The following is a 20,638-nucleotide window of genomic DNA, read 5'->3' as shown; positions in this document are numbered from 1 at the left end:
CAACAGACGAAGTAGGTGCTTTCGCAGCCTTTTCGGCAAGCCACTTCGGACAATCCTTCTTGCCATGCCTAGCGATGTGGTGGCAATGAAAACAGTGATGTTCTTGGCGGTACCGCTTCTGCTCGTCGGGTTGTAGATAGCCTCCTGTAATACCCGCTTTAGCCTTCTCATCCGGAGTCATCTTTGGCTTGGATTCCCTCTTTTGACCAGATGCCTAACCGTCTTTCTTTTAGAACTGGTTGTCCTTCTTCTGATCCTTACCCGCTGTGTTGTTTGACTGCTGCGGAGCTTTGGAATCTTTCTGGACCTGCTTGGGCGTTCCCCCGTTCAGCATCATCTCCTGATTCTGTGCGACAGTCAGCGCCCGCTCGTAATCCGGCCGGTCGAAGTTCCGAATGGTAAAACGTATGTTCGTGTCCAAACCTCGAATGAATTGCTTCATCTTTGCGCTCTCCGTCACGCCCAACTGTTGCGCCAATGTGATGACCTTATTACTGTATGTCAACACAGGCAAACCATTTTGGGAGAGACGAGCGAACTCATCCTCCAGGTTAAGCATACATTGGGGTGGGAGAAAACGGGCTTTGAGGTCGGCCACAAACGTTGCCCAAACGAAATTCGTCTTAAACATTTTTGGGTCAGTATGCTTACTAGCCCAATGCTGCCACCAAGTCACCACCTCACCTGTAAGATGAGGGGCTGCAAGGTGGACTTTATCTTGCTCATCTTGAATCCGCGCTAACGGAAAATGAGCTACAAACTGATGAATAAATTGCAAAATTGCTGAATGATCACACTTACCATCATACTTAACAAAATTTAGAGTGGACCGAGTGAGTGGTGTTACCTTTGTCGACGGCAAAGCTGTGGTGGGGATGGCTGCTGCGCTCAAACTTGCCTGCATAGCGGCTAACATCTGTTTGTGATGAAGAAGCATCGCCTCTCGGTCTAGCTTTTGTTGCCTCTCTGCCTGGACGAGCTCTGCGCATCGCAGTGTCTCCTCATTTTTACGTTCCTCACGCATCAAGAGCAGTTTTTCAAAATCCGTGGTTCTTCTTTCTTCCAGCGGCTTTTCTGCTTCTTTTTCCTCCAAACGTTGTTTTGTCTGGTCCAGCCGTCTTCTGCTTTCTTCCAGCTGGGATGAATGTTCTTCGAGTTGCTGCAACAGGACCCGATTCTCCTCTAGAAGGTTCGCCATCACTTCTTGAGCATTTGGCGAAAGCGTATCTTGTTGGTAGTCTTTCTCCTCTTCCAAGTCTTCACAGTTGAAATCTTTTCCTGACCCTTCCATGGTGCTTGATTGTGTGTCCTTTCCGAATCTCAGCACAACCATACACTCGCGGTAGTCAAGCTGGATACAGAGCGAAGCTCTGATACCAATGTAACATGCAACGGTTATCTAACCGTGTAATTCACAGCAAGACCTTCTTTAGACCTTTAGCGTGGAATGAGCATTGTTTACCATGGAGAGAGGAAGGAGATGAGGGTAGAGAGAGAGTAGAGTCGACAACCGATTGGGTCCCTGTACCCAGTGAGGGCCCCCTCCCCCAATCAAGGGAGAATTTGCTTTATACTTGGATAACTGAGAAATACAAAGAACACTCTTCAAAAGAGCACGGAACATGCTTCTGAAGAGCTCACTGTGCACACGTCTAGCAGACCCAAAGACCTGAGAGGCAATGCCGACCAATACCGAGACCTTGATGATGTCCACACTGACGATGTAGGACGCTTCTGCAAGGCAAGGAAGAGGCTTGTACTATCTAGCGGAATGCAGGGTTACTACGTGAGTGAGAGAGTGAAAAGCTAGAAGTGATAGATCCTATTAGAGAACTGAGAGATGACGGAAATATAGAGCTGAGAATGAGCTGTGTAAACTGTAAAAGAGAGCTGAGAAAGCTGAGGAAACAGTGTCCAAACCTCTCTCCGTTTGCTGGTCCAAACCTCCGACTGTTGTGCTGCGTGGTCACCTTCAGATGCTTCTGAAGAGCTCACTGTGCACACGTCTAGCAGACCCAAAGACCTGAGAGGCAATGCCGACCAATACCGAGACCTTGATGATGTCCACACTGACGATGTAGGACGCTTCTGCAAGGCAAGGAAGAGGCTTGTACTATCTAGCGGAATGCAGGGTTACTACGTGAGTGAGAGAGTGAAAAGCTAGAAGTGATAGATCCTATTAGAGAACTGAGAGATGACGGAAATATAGAGCTGAGAATGAGCTGTGTAAACTGTAAAAGAGAGCTGAGAAAGCTGAGGAAACAGTGTCCAAACCTCTCTCCGTTTGCTGGTCCAAACCTCCGACTGTTGTGCTGCGTGGTCACCTTCAGATCAGGCTGAACTGATGGCCAAGGGACTAAGGCTGGAGAAGGGCCAGATCTGAGGATCTCAGGGGCTGCACAGGAGGCTGAAGTGGAGCTGTAGGAAGACTGAAGGCAGGAGCAAACTGAATGAGAAAACAGGGCAGCCAAGGGGCCCTTTTATAGCGCTGGACTGAGCCAACCCAGTCTGTAAACAGACTGACTCAGTCTGATTTACAGACTGGCTGGCCTACAACCAGCCTATAAAAAGCCCTCCTTGGCTCATTGGCCAGGGGAGTTTTTGGGCAGCCTCTTCCCTGCTTACCTGTCCAGCCTTTGGGGACCCTAAAGGGACTCCTAACCTAGGCTAAGACCTAAACTATAAGATGGAAACACTTAACCTACTATTCTCCAATGGGTACTAGTGAACAAGAACTGACTACTGACTTGACCTAAGGCTCAGAGACTGACCTACGTAGCTTGTGCCTGACTGTCCCTGGACAAGGGCTCACAAAGGGGTCACAGCATACGACAAAATCTCCTATCTGGGAATTATAATACACTTGTCGATGTAGCCAGTGTGTCACCTTGCACCCAAGTGCAGGGGTGCATGTGACATTGGGTCAGGATATTCTGAAGATATTTATTCTTGGGCTCGTCTAAGGTTTTGCTTGAGACTTCCACAGCCATAATTTGTTATCTGAACTCTTGAAATAGGAAGCTGTTATGTGTTTCAATTTCTAGATTGTGGGGTGAACGATCTTCAAGTGTATATCTAGATGAGTCCAGGAACATGCCCAAACTCATCCTCTAAAAACACAACATAGTGCAGTTTCAATTTCAAGATAGTCACTCATAAGGTTGAAAACCATAAACTCCATCACACATAGCAGGGACTAGCTACTATGGCATCCCCACTGACGTCATCAACGAATGCTAGTGAAAATGAGACAAAAATGACTATGGAAGTGTTTCCGAGGAAGGGTTGTACAATTTCCTTGATCATCTTCATCTCCACTCCTACTAAGCTAGTTTTGGCAGTTGGGTCAGGATATTCTGAAGATATTTATTCTTGGGCTCCTTCAAGGTTTTGCTTGAGAAATCCATAGTAGATGTTGTTATCTGAACTCTTGAAATAGGAAGCTATTATGTGTTCCAATTTCTAGATTGAGGGGCAAACGATCTTCAAGTGGGAACATGCCCAAACTCATCCTCTAAAAACACAACATAGTGCAGTTGACATCCCCACTAACGTCATCAACGCCCCACAGTGGGTATAGACCATAGTATAAACATATGCTCTCACACATACAAATCCACACAAATGATCTTCAAGTGAACTAAACTGGAGTCTTCAAATGGGAAAACAAAATCAATGAATGTCACAAAATGTTTGCCCTGCAAATCGACAAATTAAAAGTTATCTTGAAATGAAACACAAACCACACAAGCTAGTAAGCGAGGGACCTTCATGAAACTACCTGATAATTTAAAAATGTCTCAATCAGCTCAACAGTCTGATATGATCCCATGAATGTGGACTGGTACCTGGAGGATCCACATAGAGGAAAATCATTTTTATCCTTATTAATGACTCTGTTGAAGAGAAACTTAGCAAACAAAAACTCAAGCTTGCCCAACACATGTGGGTCCCTGAAGATTCTAAAGACAAAACAGCCATCATTAATCACTTTCAAATCATCAAATCAAAGGCCAACTTCAGGGAGGAATCATTGATAATTGAAAAAGGATCATACATTGGAATAAGATAAAGAGCCATACCATCCAACCGTATTGTTATCAACATTCACTTCTCGCAGACAACGCATCATCTCAAGCTGATAATTAGCCCCGTCTGCCTCAACCTCTTCATCTTCCTCTCCACCTCGGCTCTACAATTTTTTAAAAAAATCAACTAAATTAAAATAAGGCACCTACATCAAAAAAATTTGATGGAGAAACCCAGGCCCATCCTTACCGGAAATGGAAAGCAGTTTGTGACTTCCAAAACACTTCCGATGTCCAGGCCAAGAAGTTGACCTGTCACAAGAGCTGGCATGAAATCCTTGCAGTGTTTTATGATCTTCAATACCACCTACACAACAAAAAACTATCAACCCTCAAGCTTTGACTGTTGCATGTATACGTATGAGATAACCGACTTCAATACTCATTAAACACGATTACTAAATTTGTCATTATGCAAATCATGCCAAAACATACCATTTTCACCGAGTGATGTTCAACTACTAACGTCGCCTCATTCATCAGAAAAGTCCTTGAAGTACTTTTCATCATGTCCAGATTAAAAAACTACATGCATGCATGCAGTTCCTTATTTTCTCTAAGCATATGACATATCTTGTAAACTATGTGTATTGGTGTTGATGCTAGAGCTAGCAACTTTGGTAACATGGTCCCTCCCCATCTGTAAGCCCTTAGCCCACAAATGAGGAGAGCAAGGGGGAGGGAGACCTAGGGCAAGATCTACCCAGAGAAAAGGTGAAGAGGGGGCTGCCACATGGGCAGCACCTCACGGCAAACAGGGCAGGGCTATCCCAGGGCAGGGCTATCCCAGGGCAATGGCTATGACAGTTGGCAAGGTCTTCAGGGCCTGAATCTAGACTTCGCAGGAGGCACATTTGCATCTCTAATTTCTCCTCATTCAGTTGTCTTAACTAGCATATCAATTGCACCCCACATACCCATTGTTGATGTGCATCCTAACAGTCCGATCTTGTGTGGCTCTAAGGGATCTGCCAATCTTAATGTGGAGGTGGGCAGCAACCAAAGGGCCATACGACTAAAGCTTGTGAGTTGTGGAGTCCGTAGGTATTGTAGTCCTATGATTTGAATGCTTCAAGTCATGTTTGGTGGTTCTTGGGCTATGAAGGTTGGATAGAAAAACTTGGAGTCCCAAATCAAGTGACAAGTTAGGCATACCAAGAACTATAGACATCCTTGGTGGAGTATATGCAAGGACACAATTGCTAGCTAGGACAGCTTAGATCCTTTTGAGAGAGAGAGTTTATTGATATCATTGGGAGACTAGAATGATAGTTTAGGGCCATGGGGGAAGCTCAGTACTCCTTTGGTGTATTTACAAAACAAAGGAAACAACTACAAGGAGACGCCGCTTGGGATGAGCAAGAAATACTAATCTCCTTGGGATGGAAAGGAAGACATGTCAGCCCCATGAAGGTGGATGGACCTATGTACCAGGATGGTTTTCTTGTGCAGGACCGGACCTAGAGGAGCAGGAGCCAATGTTGAAAAGCCAAGATTTGGAATCAACATCGAATTGTTCTAGATCGTTTCATCATGGGAGAGCATGGGGGAGGGAGACCTAGGGCAAGATCTGCCCAGAGAAAAGGGAAAGCAGGGGCTGCCACATGGGCAGCACATCACAGCAAACAGCGCAGGGTTATCCCAGGGCAAAGGCTGCGATGTTGGAAAGGTCTTCAGGGCCTGGATCTGGCCTGGCAGGAGGCACATCTGGAGCGTAAGCAGGTGGGGTAATCCCAGGTCAAAGGCACACTGACTGGCGAGGTTTGTGGGCAGGTTTATGGCCTGCAACAGGGCCAGGTATGCAGTCCACAAGGGCTGGGCCCTGCATGGAACAAGGGGGCTACATAAATAGGGCTGAGGCTGGCTGGTCGGCTGGCCAGCGCACAGCCCGTCCCCACAGCCCCATAAAAAGGGGCTGGTGGGTCGGTTGGTGGACAGACCCATGGGGTCAGTTTTGAGCTAGCAAGTCGGCCAGGAAGAAGGGCTGCTGGTCGGTTATTTTGGGGCCCCTTGGGGACATTCCAAGCATTCTCTAGAGCAGCAGGTTTCAGCAGTTTGGAGCAGCCAGAAGGGTCTTCCTTGAGCCTACAGTCGGGAGTGACTTTGGAGCTGCAGACAAGAGCTGAGAAGCTGCCCACCTAGGCTGTACACCCAGGCAGTAAGGTGGAGAGATCAAACACCGAGACTAAGGTCTACATACACTCATCAGTAAGCACACGGACTCATGGATCTAGGAGTGTCTCGGAGGTAGGACAGCATCTTTTGGTGAGGACAAAGGACCACGGTTTGGTGGGACTTTGGCCCTCCGTTGTATTGTGTCCATTGGACAAAAATATTTTGTTGGTCCTAATCTCTTCTGGGCATTGTCTATTTGCTTTCTGCACATCTATGTGAAGCACTTTAAGTAAGGAAGTTGGTGATTCCACCCACACCACACACTGTATATCAGTGTTCCGCTGTGCATACCCTATGTTGTTTGATTTCCAACACCATCATAGATCCTCAAATCCTTGCCACAAGTGGACCATCAAGCAAATTAATTTTAACAACAGAGCATGCATTTATTAGCACTCTCCACATTCCAATGCTATGTCCTCATCATACATCGAGCACATCTAAGGGATAGTCGAGATCATCGAAACGCACTTGCACTCAAGAACAAGTACTCATAGTACCTCTCACAAAAGATGCATTCAAGAAGCGAACATAACATTTATTACTACCTTCTTTGCACAAGCTCGACAATTGGCCAATCAATGCCAATAATAAATGCCATGGCAATCAACTTACAAAACCAGTTTTCAGTAAATCAAATCACCTCTAAAGGCTCTTGAGGGGGGAGGCTGTTTATTTCACCTCAATGATCTATCTCGACAAATATATCATAACTATCCCATGGTATACCCAACTTTCGAAGAAATAGGGATTTTATTGGGGAGTCTCTCTCTCTCTCTCTCTCTCTCTCTCTCTCTCTCTCTCAACACTCTTGGAGGAGAAAGGTCACCCTTGGCTTAGATTATAGTGCATATCTTTGCATGTTGACGATGCACTAAAGATAGCCTCAAGCATCATCTCTAAGGCTTTCGACCCACTACAGAACAGCGTTCTAGGTACTTGCAGCTTGAATAAGCTTGCAAACATCAAGACTTCAACCATTGGTGACCAACTGCGTGCATCGTTTTGAAGCCACCTCTCCAATGTAATTTATCACGTGAACCCAAGCAATAAAGCTTACGAAGTAAAGCAACTTTAGATTCCAACATCAAATTTCATGCACTACCAAATAAAAAAATGCTTGTGTCCATGGTCCTAGGGACCATGGCCGCTTCGTGTATATTCCAAATGCCCACGTAGAGCAAACAACATAGGCCGTGTCTGATAGCTCAAAACTATCAGAAAACCGCATCATAGACAAAACTCCAAAGGTCAGAAAGAGCTTGCAGTTTAGCTAAATTAGACGATCGTTAAAGCTATTAAACTTAGAACGGGTGGCGCAGATGCCAAGCAATGAAATTCCAACTTTAGAGAAGCAAACCGAGCAAAATTACCAAGCCATCTATCTGGACCACTCGAAGAGGAGTAGCAACTTCTTCTGTTGCAGCAATCTGGGCGAAGGAGAGAACTGGAGCTGCAAAAGAAATCCGCGATCAATAAGGCAACCGAAAGAACAATTAACTTGCGTGCCGCCATGCGAGCGCAAAAACATAACAGAATCAAAACTAAGTTTCCTGTAAGGTTGTGTACAGAGAGGAATTCTAACCCTAAAACTTGATGCCAATTCTGGGGAGCTATCTCTTACCAGGAGAAGCAATGTCTGCCATTTCGATAACAGAAGTTATGCCGACCAGAATGGCAGCCTGCAACAGGGCAGGGCAGCTTCGAAAGGAGAAGGGGGGGGGGGGGGGGAGTTTGTAAATATGCAGCTTTGAGATTATATGGTGGCGGCAACTAGAGTGTGGTAGGCCGCCTAAGGCACAAGAACGAAATTTATAATAAGTCTATTTAAATTAACAATTTTTTAAATTGGAATGGAAAAAGTAAGCTGAGAATATCAAAATTGTATGCTGTTTGCTTTTTTGAGTTTAAAAAGCAAAGATATGCTTTTACTTGCGGGTTTTTACGCTATTCGAATAATGCCTTCATGATTGACAATCTAAGGGCTTATATTTGTAAGGGATAAAATCAATCTAGGAGCTCTTATTCGTTACAGGTGAATGAAGAAGATGAAAGAAAACCGAAGAATATGATTTCTGTAAGTTGTAAAAGTTAAGAAAGGGAAATACCTTACTATAAACTAAACAGGCAATAGTAGGTCTGAGCAAATGTCATGTGTATTTAAGTGTTCCCTTCTTGCGAGTACCTCAACATAGAAACAGATAAGAATTTAGAATATGCAAAAGCAAAAGTGAACAAACAAGATGAAATTTAAAACATATATATACATATATATAATATACTTTATATAATCACACAATGTGGGCGGGGAGGCGGTGTGCTTCCTTCCCCAAAAAGTTATAAACCAATCTAGGGGCTCTTATTCGTTACACGTGAATGAAAAAGATGAAAGAAAACCGAAGAAGATGATTTCTATAAGTTTTAAAAGTTAAGAAAGAAAAATACCTTACTATAAACTAAACAGGGCTGCAAGGCAAGCAGAGGAACGCCTCTCCCGAACCAGTTGCCTTGGTATTTAGCAATAATTTCCGTGCCCAACAGTTAGAACAAGAATATGTTGCAATCTCATAAGGTGCCTTCTTCAAATACGACAATACTAGAAGGTTAAACGAAGGTTGATATACTGGTTTGGATTACTAATTCTTCCTCCAAATAGCACTCTTCATCACAGAGTTGGCTCAAATGGTGCAGATGTTTTGTTTCCTCTCAATGCTCCCATTTTAGCGAATCCTACGTACCAGACACGACCTCCTGCAATGGACAGTCTATGCTATTACCTTCCTTCGTTTCTGATGGAGCTCAAGAACTTTACCAACAAGGTATCGTAAGGTTCGATTTGCTTTTGAGACCATTTAATTGCAAATTCAAGACTGTAAGAGATGTTCTCACCATTTTTGCAGGTATGAAGAATGCTCCAAGCAGCCTTGCTGAGAAGAGAGAGAATCTATGGCAGCCATTGCAATTTGATGTTAGGGAAGTTGCAAAGCTAAAAGGGTAGATTTTTGTTGCATCCCAAGTACGAACAACTGCTCGCGACACACATTGATTCTTTGTATATGGCAATACCTATCAAGATCATCTACAAACCATAGAAGCACACATCACAACGATGCATCATAGATCTGCCAGATACTCCATGCTTGGCCACAATGCACCTCTTGTGGGCGAGGAGAAAGACGAGCTTGATCGTTTTATGGTAAGCTTCAAGCCCTAGCATTTCGGTTGCGTTAGAATTTCGTGTTGGCCTTTGTGGCTTCCGTAAAGAGTGCCCTTGAGATGCACTATCCATCTCGTAATGTTAATACACAGGCACGAAAATGTAGATTATGCTTTCCTATTCCTAGACCGAGCACTGCAAAGAGCCATGCAGACTAGCCGTGTTGCTTCATTCCACCCTACGCTCGCTTACGTAAGCTAGTTCTCCTGAACCAGATGATGCAGATAGTCTACCAGGAATGGAAATGTCTTCGCACAGGATAGCACAGAAGAACCGCTTAGTTTACTGACATCAGCATAACAGAGTTCTGAAGATAATCTCAACGCAACGCCTTTGCTAACATACACAATGGCCGATAAACCTTTGCAAGCACAAAGCTCGTTTAGTCATAATACACGAACTCTTCACCACATACAGGATAAGAAGGACTCCTTTCGGCCCATTCCAGGAGGCAACTTAGATGGAAGTAATGTTTGCAAGCGTTGTTCATCCTCGGTTTTTCATCAGCAAACCCATCAAGGCACGTCAGGCAGATGTCCTGCTCATCATGCTCGATCAACCTGTAGTCCACTTTGCCAACTGTAATGATTGCGGAGGTTCCTGGAACGTCGTTGTCTTGTGATTGTAGCGGGCTCGTTGCGAAAAGAACACGGATGTCCTCTTGGGCTGCAGCTGTTTTTTTCAGGAAGCGTTGGCAGCAATGAGAGGTGTCTCTTGTTGATGCTATGTGGATGAGCGAAAAAACAGGTGATTGGGCTTCGTCGTGGTGTCTTGCAAGTCACGTTTGCCATAGCTTCATGGAACATTGTCTTGTGATTATAGCAGGCTCGCTGCTGCTACTGCAGAAATTACAAGGAGGTCCGCTTAGACTATAGCCATTTCTCCGGAAGCGAATGCGTCAATGATTGTTTGCCTTCTTCTATACCTTATTTCTAAGGTTCCACGTGGCATTCATAGGGCATGGCAACTCGCCCTCTCCTAGCAGCCTCTCTGGGAATGCCTTGCCACTAATAAGTCTTGCTCCTCTTTCTTTCCCAGGGTCTCCCTCGCTTCCTTTTCAAAACACTCTCTACGATGATACCTTCAACACCTCCAAACTATATGTGCATCGCTCAACTACTAAAAGTGATTGACATATGCACGAGGTGAGAGATTATGCCATAGTTTTACAATATTTGGTTTTGGTGGTTGAGCTATGTGTTAAAGTCAACTTGGTTGTTTCAAAGTTGAGGAGGCATACCAATTTTCACTTGCCTACAAGGACATGGTTCACCATCAACCTTGAGTCCATGGATTTCTTTGGATTTGGATTGCAAAGGATGACCTCTACCAGCTTCAGGAGTTTTGCAACCATGAAATGCTACTCAGAATCATCGCTACGAACACTTTCCTCTTGCATGACCACTAGACTATGCCAAAGTCTTTCATTGCTTGGTTTTGTGCACAAGCTATGTACCGAAAAGTTAACCTGGATGTTTCAAAGTTGAGGCAGATGAGTTTTCATCTATCCACATGTCACAGTTCACAATTAGGAAACAATCGGATTCAAGTATCTTGGGATCCAATTAGCCCAATTATGTGGGAGGATTCAATCGTTCCCATTGTATTTATGCATATGCGACTAGAAAGACATTAGACAACCAAATATAGGGGGAAAGGGAAAGTAGTGAATTCAATCGTTCCCATTGTATTTATGCATATGCAACTAGAAAGACACTAGACAACCAAAGATAGGGGAAAGAGAAAGTAGTAAGCAGGAGATTGTGAGATGATTGAGCCACATTCTTGATTGTGCATTTGTCCACAAGTCATGGTTTGCCATTAGCTCCAGATCCAATAAGCCCTTTTATGTGGTGGATTCAATCGTTCCCATTATGTATTTATGCATATGTGTAAAAAAAAACACGAGATGATACATCACAAGAAAACCTATGACAAGGCCAAGATCATGAAACTGGAAGTATTGAACGTCTGTAGTAGCAAACAAGAGATCCTCAAATGAGTGATCCACATTCCCAATTTACAAAAATCCTTCTCCCATGTATTTGATGTTCTTTTGGATGGATCACTCTCTTTGAGAATCATCTGTTGGATGGATGGGAAGACCATTTGAGAAGAAGAAATTGGGCGTTTTGAAAATAGCATCAACTATGAAGTTAGTTGAAATCTGAAATCTTTGTGGAAATAGCTTCTCGATGTTTTAAAGCGTGGTTGTTTTGGAGAGACGTTGAAGATGGTTGAGACATAGTCTTCAGGTCCCTGTAGAATCTGGGGTTGGAATCATTTCTTCTTCTTTTCTTTACAACTTACATGATATAGATCAAGGTCCATAGCTAATCTTTCCAACGTGTTGTTACAATCTATTAGCTATGGTGTAAAACGCATTTCTTGCGTGCTTTGACATAGAATGTTCGTAAACAACTCTATGTCTTTTCCTTAAATCTATTAAACGAGGTCAAGGCTTTAGTGGCAGTAATTAAAGCAGACATCAATGGAAAGGAGGTCAAGCTTTAGTGGCAATAATTAAAAGAGGTCAAGGCTTATTTAGTGGCAGTAATTAAAGTAGAGATCGATGGAGGGAGGAGTTGGTAGCAATTAGACTAAGCCCGCAAGTATAGCACAAATCGATGGATGAGGAGTTGTGCTTAGTAGCAATTAGAACACAAACTAATGGAGGAAGAGCTATAGAGAATAGGTATAGCAATAACTAGAGCATATATGCAGCAGGAACTCTAAAGAACAGAATTAGCAGCAAGTAAGGGCATATAAGGAGTAGATTTTATAGGATCAATCTATATAGTATTGATGAAATTCATCCATGTTTTAAGAAACCAATGCTAAATCGATAAAAATTATATTATAGACTAAATTTGTTGCATTAGAGTTTAAAATACCAACTAATTACACATTTGATTCATAAAGACTAGAGATGTGATTAAATTTTTGGCATTATATTATATTATTTATTTGTGAAGAATAGAATCATAATTGACCAAATGTTCAACAACTCTGCAAGGAACCCAACCTTGGGAAGAATTCATTAAATGTCACTAGATGTGGTGCTAATACGGAGGCAATGCAATCCATAGTGGATTCAAAAACATCCCTATATACTAGGGAGGTTTATGTGATAGGGAAACAAAGCTACTTCTCTCTCCACATAGGAAGTTTGCGATAGAAAACCATGAAAGGCAACCCTAGCACTCTCCATGCTTCTTGCAATATACAAGAAATGGTACAAGAAAACAAACCACTACTTCTCATTTTCATCTTGCCTTCTTAGGGACATCAATGAGCTTCATAGCACCTCCTTGATGATCTGAAAATTATGGTTGAGCTTATTGCAATAGAACTGGCTAAAAACTTTGTTGTTATTGACACTGTGAAAGGAGGGTGAGTAAAAATTTCAATGTTGTCCCATGTTTTAAAGTCCAAAGGGGATATGAAAGAAACTCTGCTTCCATGCATGGTTTGAGCAAACTTTGCAATCTGGTTGTCGTGCAAAGGAAAGCACCATTGAAGCTTTGCTAGGAACCTGGGGGGGGTAGAGGATGAACGATGAAAGGGATGAAGAAGAATAGGAGAACAAAAGCTATTGCTACAGCTTTTTCTTCTTTGTCATCATCTTCTACTTCTATTACTTCTTTTATCCCTCTCCCTTGCCTCCTTCCCCTCCCCTCTCTCTCTCTCTCTGGCAGCTCCTCCACCCCTGCTCATTGCTCCATCCACTGCTCGTTGCCCCTTCGCCCGTTGCTCCTCATCGCCCTGCAGCCCACCTTGGAACTTCGCCTGCCGCCCTATAACTCCACTACTAGTCGCCCTCGCAGCTCCGCCCTCCGCTCGCTATACTGCTCCCCTTGCTCTCGACTCCTCATGTGCCTCTACGCTGGCTCGTTTGTAGCCCGATGTTGCTCTCCTACCCGCACCTCTCCGCCAGCCTCCATCTACCCCTGCTCTACTGCCTCTTGGCCTGCAGTCCCTCTGCTTGGCTGCAACTCCCCACCCGCTATAGCTCCACCCATAGCAACCCTGCCTTTAGTCCCCTCTGTCGAGCTCTCCCACTACCCGTTGCCACCATCGTTGCCCCTGCTGCTCTGTCATCGCCTCCTCATCAAGGCTGACCCCCCCTCCCCTCCTAGCCTCTAACTTAACCACACACACCCCCTCCTAGCCTCTCCCCCAGCCTCTTGCCTCGAATTCCCCCTCTCCCATAGCCTCTCACTTCCTCTTTGTTTTCAGCCCTCGGGATTGGGTGTGCCTCCCGCCATTGGGGGGGCTCATGCTCCTGCACTAAGACCTGCACCCAACACGGGATTAACCAAAAGAAATGGGGAAAGCTGGCAAAGATATGGATAAAGCTGCCAAGAAAGACGACAACAAAACCAAGAAACAAATACAACTAAAACTCGAGGATGTGAATGCATGCTACAACCGAAGTGGACTCGGAGCAGCAAAGCAAACACGAGGTTCACCTCAGCCTCAGCTTTAGTCTCAGCTTCCATCTCAGCTACATCCTCATCCTCAGCTTCAGCGCACCAGTCTCAGTTTTAGCTTCAACGTCAAGCTCAGTTTTAGTTTCAGCTCCAGTTCCAGTCATAGCCTCTACATCCGCAACTACAGCTATACTGGCAATGATATACCCATACCCATGACATCGATTGCTCCACCCTCGCTTGGGATAGAGGTATTATCACTGACATCATCTCTCCCTTCCTCTCCCACTACAGTTTTCTCACCGATTATGGCACCTACTTTAGAGGGGTCATACTATGTTCCACACTATGCCTCGACCTTTCTCTCCCCTCTACCTCTCAGTCAGCCCACATTCCCACACCCTATTGAAATCGCCTCATCTAGCCCTCTCCATATCGCACCCATCTCACCCAATCATCACCCAGCCTCTAGTCTCATCCTCACACTTTCATGCCACAGTCTTTTCAGTTTTCGCTAGCACAGACGAGCTGACCCCCGTCAGAGGCTTGGGAGAACTTGCTGATAGAGGTACATAGTATCCGAGAGCACGAGATGGAGTTGTTATGCTTCACACAAGAGTAGATTCACTTCACCCAGGAGTAGGCACGTCTCATATAGGAGCAGGCTCAGGCTATCTGAGACCAGGCTGATCTTATTCAGGGACCTAGAAAGGAGATCTCACAGCTCCGACAAGAGGTCACTGCTATACGCACAGTCCCAAGGAGCACCCCAGTTGTGGAGGCACAGATTGTGTGCAATTTGCCATCGAGGAGACATCCAAATGGGTCGACGTAGCCAAACGGGAACCTACAAGGGTAACCATTTCAACTACCCTCCTAGAGCAACAGTAGAGAGTCCGTAAGCTCTCAACATCAGAGTATGTGGGATCCCATGCACTGAGGCTACACCAATGGCAGATGCGACGACCTTTGTGGCCACTACTTTGGGGGTGAAGGATTGAGAGAGCATGGTGAGTGGGGGGATCCCAATCAAGAGCAGCCCCTGATCATACGGTTCCATGATGGTTAGGCACGACTTTCAGCTTTACATCACAGGTAAGCCTTATGAGACCAGCTAGTGATCTCCATGGATGAGGTCCTCACTCCACTATAGGTTGAGGAGAGTTGTTTCTTGTTGTAGCAACAGGATCAGGCCCACAAGGAATGGAAGTGGGTAGTATCACGAGATGGACGACTCCTTACAGGCCCTCGTCGGGCACCCACCTTCCCTCCCACATAGGGAGGTGGGGTCTATGAGACTCAGATATCCAAGACCCTATCCTGCACCATTTGGAACTGTAATGGTACCTTATGGTCAGAACTAGGGAACTTCTCGAAATCCTATACAAGTCACGACATAGTCTTTTATATAGAGCACATTAGAGCCCAGAGTGTCCACTATCAGTAGTCAACGGGGTATACTTGGGAGTGTGCCTACAGAGATGAGATGAGGGATACAGGGGGGTTTCAAGGGTCAAGAGGAGTCGCAGTCCTTTACAGATTCACACTTTTGGGGGCCATCTCAATAGAGCAAAGAGATGCACATTCCACGTTTCTTTGGATCCAGATTTGGCACATGGACAGCCGGGATCTGTTTGTTGGCAATTTGCTACTTCCCCCCTTGAGACCTCCCACTTTGCCAGAGATATTCGAGGTGAGGACGAGACATCTCCATTTTCTACTTTTAATTAGTCCATTGTTGACTTCTTTAGCTGCAGAGAAGTCCTCCAAGTTGGGGACTTCAATGCAAGGAGAGGCGCTCGTCAGGCACCACTCAACTTCAGGGATGATTCCACTCTACTACCAAACATTGACCTTGAGGAGATAGGTATGCTATGGGTCTCTTCTAATAGACAAGGACTATTCACATCTTATGGGTAGGTCCTATTACACCTGAGCAAGATGCATGATCTCATTATTTATAATGGTCTTGACAAATGGCCCGCCTCAAGTGGTTTCATGTGCTTTCCACATGCGGGAGGCTCCAGTGTTGACTACATCATGGGATCCACTGCCTTCACATCCCGCATTAGTGACTTTACCATAGCACCTCTCCCTCCAAGGGATACATGTCTTTTCTTTAGCATTTCCACGTCCCGTTGCACATCATTTCCCACCCCGCTGAGTTCTTACTCCACCTACCATGATATACGCTTTGACCGAGATCACTCACCTACTTACTCTGGCTGTCTGCACATACTTCTCGCCTAGATTGACTTCATACCCCTATTAGAGGATCGTGTTGCCCTAGTCACCCGCTCATGATATCCCAAATCAGCTAGTCCCTATCCTCTCAGATATGCCACGCCCCACATCCTGCACCCTCTTCACTAGGGGGACGGTAAAGGATGCCATCATGAAACTTCATAATGGCCGAGCAAAGGATCATGAGGGACTATGCACTAAGTTCATTGCATATGGGATTAACCTCCTTGCCCCGATCTTAGCAAAGCTATTTAATGAAGCTGTTTGTTTGGGGTTGGACCATTTACACTATCTCACCCATCCACAAGGCAGGGGACCATAGTAAACATTTTGATAGCTCATTTGTTGTACCATGTGCACTCTTCTTTTCATTATAATTTTTGCATGCTCCCCTCGACTTTTGATGCATTTTGATTTATGATTTGATGGGATGTGCAAATATCACATTTGGATAATGTGCTTGTCTTTGATACACTTATAGTTTTGAACCTCGTATGCCAAACTCTACTGAACGTAGACCTAGACATGCTCTTGTGGTGCAAACTAGTTAGTGTAATTTTCACCTCTTACAAGATATCTATTTGCTTATACACTAATGGATTGACAATTAAAAGTTGTGTCTCCCTAGAACTATTAAAAAATGTCATGTAACCCTTATGTGGCATTGTATCTACATTCTTATCTTTGCGAAACCCATGAGCCCAGAGAACTACAGGACCATTATGATTGGACATGTCATATCTAAGATTTATGCATCAGTACTTGATTCTGAGGTCATGAGATTTGTGGAGTGTCGAGGACTTAGAGCAGCATGGAAGGCCAAATTCTGGTGTGATCATGGGACCATGGACCACATTCTCATGCTCAGATGTATCATCAAGGAGGCGAGGGCACAGAAGCAGAGGGTTTACTATTGCTTTGTGGATTTTCGCAAGGCTTTTGACATGGTCCTGAGAGCCCGCCTCATACGATGCCTACAAGATTTGGGTTATGACCAGAAGAGCATTTGGGCTATCATGGCACTTTATGAGAGAGTTTCAGGCATAGTCCAGGCAGGATCTGGGTGGACAGACGAGATTATGAGCACTATCGAGATCAAACAAGGGTGTCCATTAGCACCTGCCTTGTTTGGCCTCTACATTGATGAGCTTGAGATAGTGATGCAGACACGGGGGGGTAGGTTGTTCTCTTGCAGGCACATTGATTTGGATATTACTTTACACAGATGATGTGGCTCTCTTGTCTTCCTCAGCAAAGGGGCTCCAGAGACACCTTGATGCACTACAATCCTTTTGTGAGTCTCATGATTTGAAGGTCAACCTGGGTAAAACCAAGGTTATGATCTTCAATACATCTCGAATCGTCATGCACCAGGAGTAGTTCGTATTTGATGGGTCACTTGTTGAGGTAGTTTCATCATACACTTATCTTGGTGTTGTCTTTTCTGGACCCATCTTCACTATGAGACCCGCAATGCAGGCACGCTTGAGCAGAGGATATGCTTCATTGGCTTCACTAGAGAGATAGTGCTTTCGCTCGTACTTTTAGGATCCATGGACCAAAGGGTTGCTTTTTGACTCCTTGGTCTGTCCAACAGGATGTACGTTAACCACTAGTGCTTGGCCCATGAGCAAGAGTTTGGCAGAGCTCCAGTATGAGAGCTTCCGCCTAACACTCTCTAAGACTAGGCTGAACTGTCGCTCTATCGAGATGTCGATGCCTAATTGGTAGCCTAGGTATCTTGCTGTCTCCCCTCGCAGGATCCATTGAAAGCCAAAATCAGCTCCCAATCTCGAACCTCCTAGATCTCCTCTATGCCTATGAAGAAACCAGTAGATTTGGTCTAGTTTATGCGAGCTCCAAAAGCCTCGCAATAAATGGGCAGGGCCCCCCTGACCCTCTCCAGACTAGATGCAGAGCCGTTCACATAGAGTGTTGTATCATCTGCAAATGTACAGTCTAGGAGCTCCTCCTCTTGTCTAATCCGCAGCTGCATCCCTATAAGGACAAGTGCCTTGGAACACAAAAAATATCCCAAGGCCCCTACCACAAAGAGGGAAAAATAAGGGGCCAATCGGCAGCCCTACCTCACTGAATTGGAAAGAGGGAAGGTCTCGCCTATGTGGCCCCAATAATTACCTGGCGATTGCTACCCACATAAAAAGTTGAAACCCCTCTGATCCATCTCTCTAAGAAGTTGAGTCTCTGGATACTCCCCTCCAAGAAGGACCACTCCACTCTGTCATATGCCTCCTCAAAATAGAGAAGAAGAATGGTGAGTGGTTGCACCTCCTCCCTAGCCCAATCCACTACCTCCCAAAAAGTGAAGATGTTATCCACCAGGATGCTACGCTCATGGAGAAAATCGATCTATGTCTCATGAATACCCAAAAAGGTCGGGGTTAGGCCATCTTCTCCTTGGCACTTCTGGGTTGGAAGGGCCTATAAGGCCTCCCACAACTCCTCCTCTCTAAAGGGTGCCTCCAAACGTCTACTAAGGCCCTATGAAACAATTGAGGGGACCTGCTTCCAAACTACCTCTAGCTAAAAGAGTGGTGGGCAAGGCCTTCTTCGATTGAAAGAGCTGGTAGTAGAAGGTTGTAGTTATCTCAAGGATCTCATGAGGGTCTGTGTGGATATGCCCCTGTCAATCCATGAGCCGCGGTAGCTGGATCACTGTAAACTATGGTCTTATGGGCTGAAAGAATGCCTAGTCATCCTATCACCCTATTAGACCCATCTGGCCTGAGAGGAGTGGTGATAGAACTCTTCTCTGTGGAACTCCATCTCCTATAGCTCCAAACGTGCACACTCCAAATGGTCCCTAAGCCACTAAGACCTTGGATTCTGCTCCCCGAGTCTCTCAATAGATGCAAGATCATGACGGAGAGCTCTCTCATGATCCTGAAGGGCGGCTCTCCTTCTAAGGGCCTAGCACTGGAGCTCCTGACTGCTTCACTGGATCATCTCAGCCACGCATGCTGCCACCTCCCATTGGGTCTAAACTTAGGCTATCTCCAGAGTCTACTATGAACTGCTGGATGCCCGCCTCTTAGAAGAGATCATCTGATATACAGAACCCCTTTTGGGGGAGTTTGTGAATAGGGTTTCTCCAAGTGAAGAATTGATGGAGTGGTCCAACATCGTAGTACTTGCTAAATGCCGGTGGAGGTGCCATGTAGTAGAGCCCAATCATCGATATAAAATCAGTTTAGATGCTCCAGTAGCCCATCATGTTGCCGTTGGCCAAAGGAGAAATGATGGCTACTCGGAAGCTTGGTAAACTTAGGCTCACACCATGGATCTCTGCGGCCATCAATCGTAAAAATGAACTGCTCCCATGTACTCCTCTCCCCACTTGGCATCTTTGCAAAGGAGACTCCTTCCTGCTTATCCTCCATGAACTCTAGGTTGTTGAAGTCCTCTCCAACAATCCATGAGTCCACCTCTTGGAGGCAATCCGTGAGCTACTGTCAAAAAGTGGGCATGCTCTCTGCAAGTGGGTGCATACACATTCAAGATATCAATCGGGCATTTCCTGCCTGAAGACCCATTCGCACTGCATGACCTGGAATGAGTTGGGGCCATTGCTTGGGATACCAAAATGCATACAATCCATTCTTGCCCATTGCTAGGGACCAAACCTCTGGGCCCCACCCAGGGAGAAGGCGGTGTCGATGTGTGATGTCTGATGTGCTCCTGAATCAAGAAAGTCAAATGGTCTACCTACCAAAGCCCATTGTAATTCTTGACAGAGAATCAGGTATTGCAGCTGAGTGCATGCATGATCATGAAGCCCACACATGTTCCATCTCACCACCGCCAATCTCATGGCGATGGGATGATAAGCCTTGTCAGTGCATGGGAGCCTGCTCTAGGAAACCAAGTTTCAATGACTCAAGCACTCTAGGGATTGGAGGGAGTGCACCAATATGCTACTATTGCCACTGGCTCAATCCTTACCCTCCCATGCCCAATATTACATGAAAGAAAACATCTACACCAAAAAGGTTGACGCATTGCTGAAGTGTCCATTAGTGGAGCTATGAGAGAACCATCTATGGGCAAACGAATCACTACTACTACCAAACATGACCCTCACATCATTGGGGAAAAGCCAACCTGAAAGTAGGCAAAACCACCATGAGCGAGCCAAGGATCCATGCCTTGAGATCCCATCCACTCGTCCATCATCTAGTATACATGGTGCACCATCACTTCATTGAAAAGCCCTGGAGTCCATGACTCCACCCCTATGGAGGCAAAATGGAGGACCCAAACTAGGTGGATGTGGGATCCTACCTTGCTAATTCCCCCTTCCTAGGGTTGTAGGATCAGAATGGTCAATTCTAGGGACATGGGATATGAATCCGAGATCTCCAAATAGTTCCATGGTCCCAACAGCCAAAATTCCCATGGTAGAGGCCTCTCGGCCCACGTGAGGATGCCTGAGGACTCAACATTAGAACCCCTCTCCCTAG

The 20,638-nt window shown here is 45.3% G+C and overlaps 1 protein-coding gene across 1 annotated transcript in view; it reads right to left on the bottom strand.

Moving 5' to 3' along the window:
• TIF3H1 (translation initiation factor 3 subunit H1) overlaps window positions 1-8,041 on the bottom strand; it is a 34,739-nt gene extending 26,698 nt beyond the window's left edge. Inside the window, exons 1-5 of the mRNA XM_087400925.1 lie at window positions 7,888-8,041; window positions 7,637-7,716; window positions 4,279-4,395; window positions 4,083-4,192; window positions 3,782-3,848 (exon numbers count right to left, since the gene is read on the bottom strand). Coding sequence (XP_087257051.1) covers window positions 3,782-3,848; window positions 4,083-4,192; window positions 4,279-4,395; window positions 7,637-7,716; window positions 7,888-7,909 — 396 coding nt within the window. The 5' untranslated portion in view covers window positions 7,910-8,041. The remainder of the gene's footprint in view (window positions 1-3,781; window positions 3,849-4,082; window positions 4,193-4,278; window positions 4,396-7,636; window positions 7,717-7,887) is intronic.
• Between the last annotated feature and the right edge of the window lie 12,597 nt (window positions 8,042-20,638).

This window comes from Dipteris shenzhenensis, chromosome 29 (assembly GCF_047967505.1).
Source record: "Dipteris shenzhenensis isolate YYH24624 ecotype China chromosome 29, Dip_SZ_1.0, whole genome shotgun sequence".
Classification (NCBI taxonomy): Eukaryota; Viridiplantae; Streptophyta; class Polypodiopsida; order Gleicheniales; family Dipteridaceae; genus Dipteris; species Dipteris shenzhenensis.
Note: the sequence above shows the minus strand (reverse complement) of the source record. Positions and strands in the feature narration are given on the sequence as shown.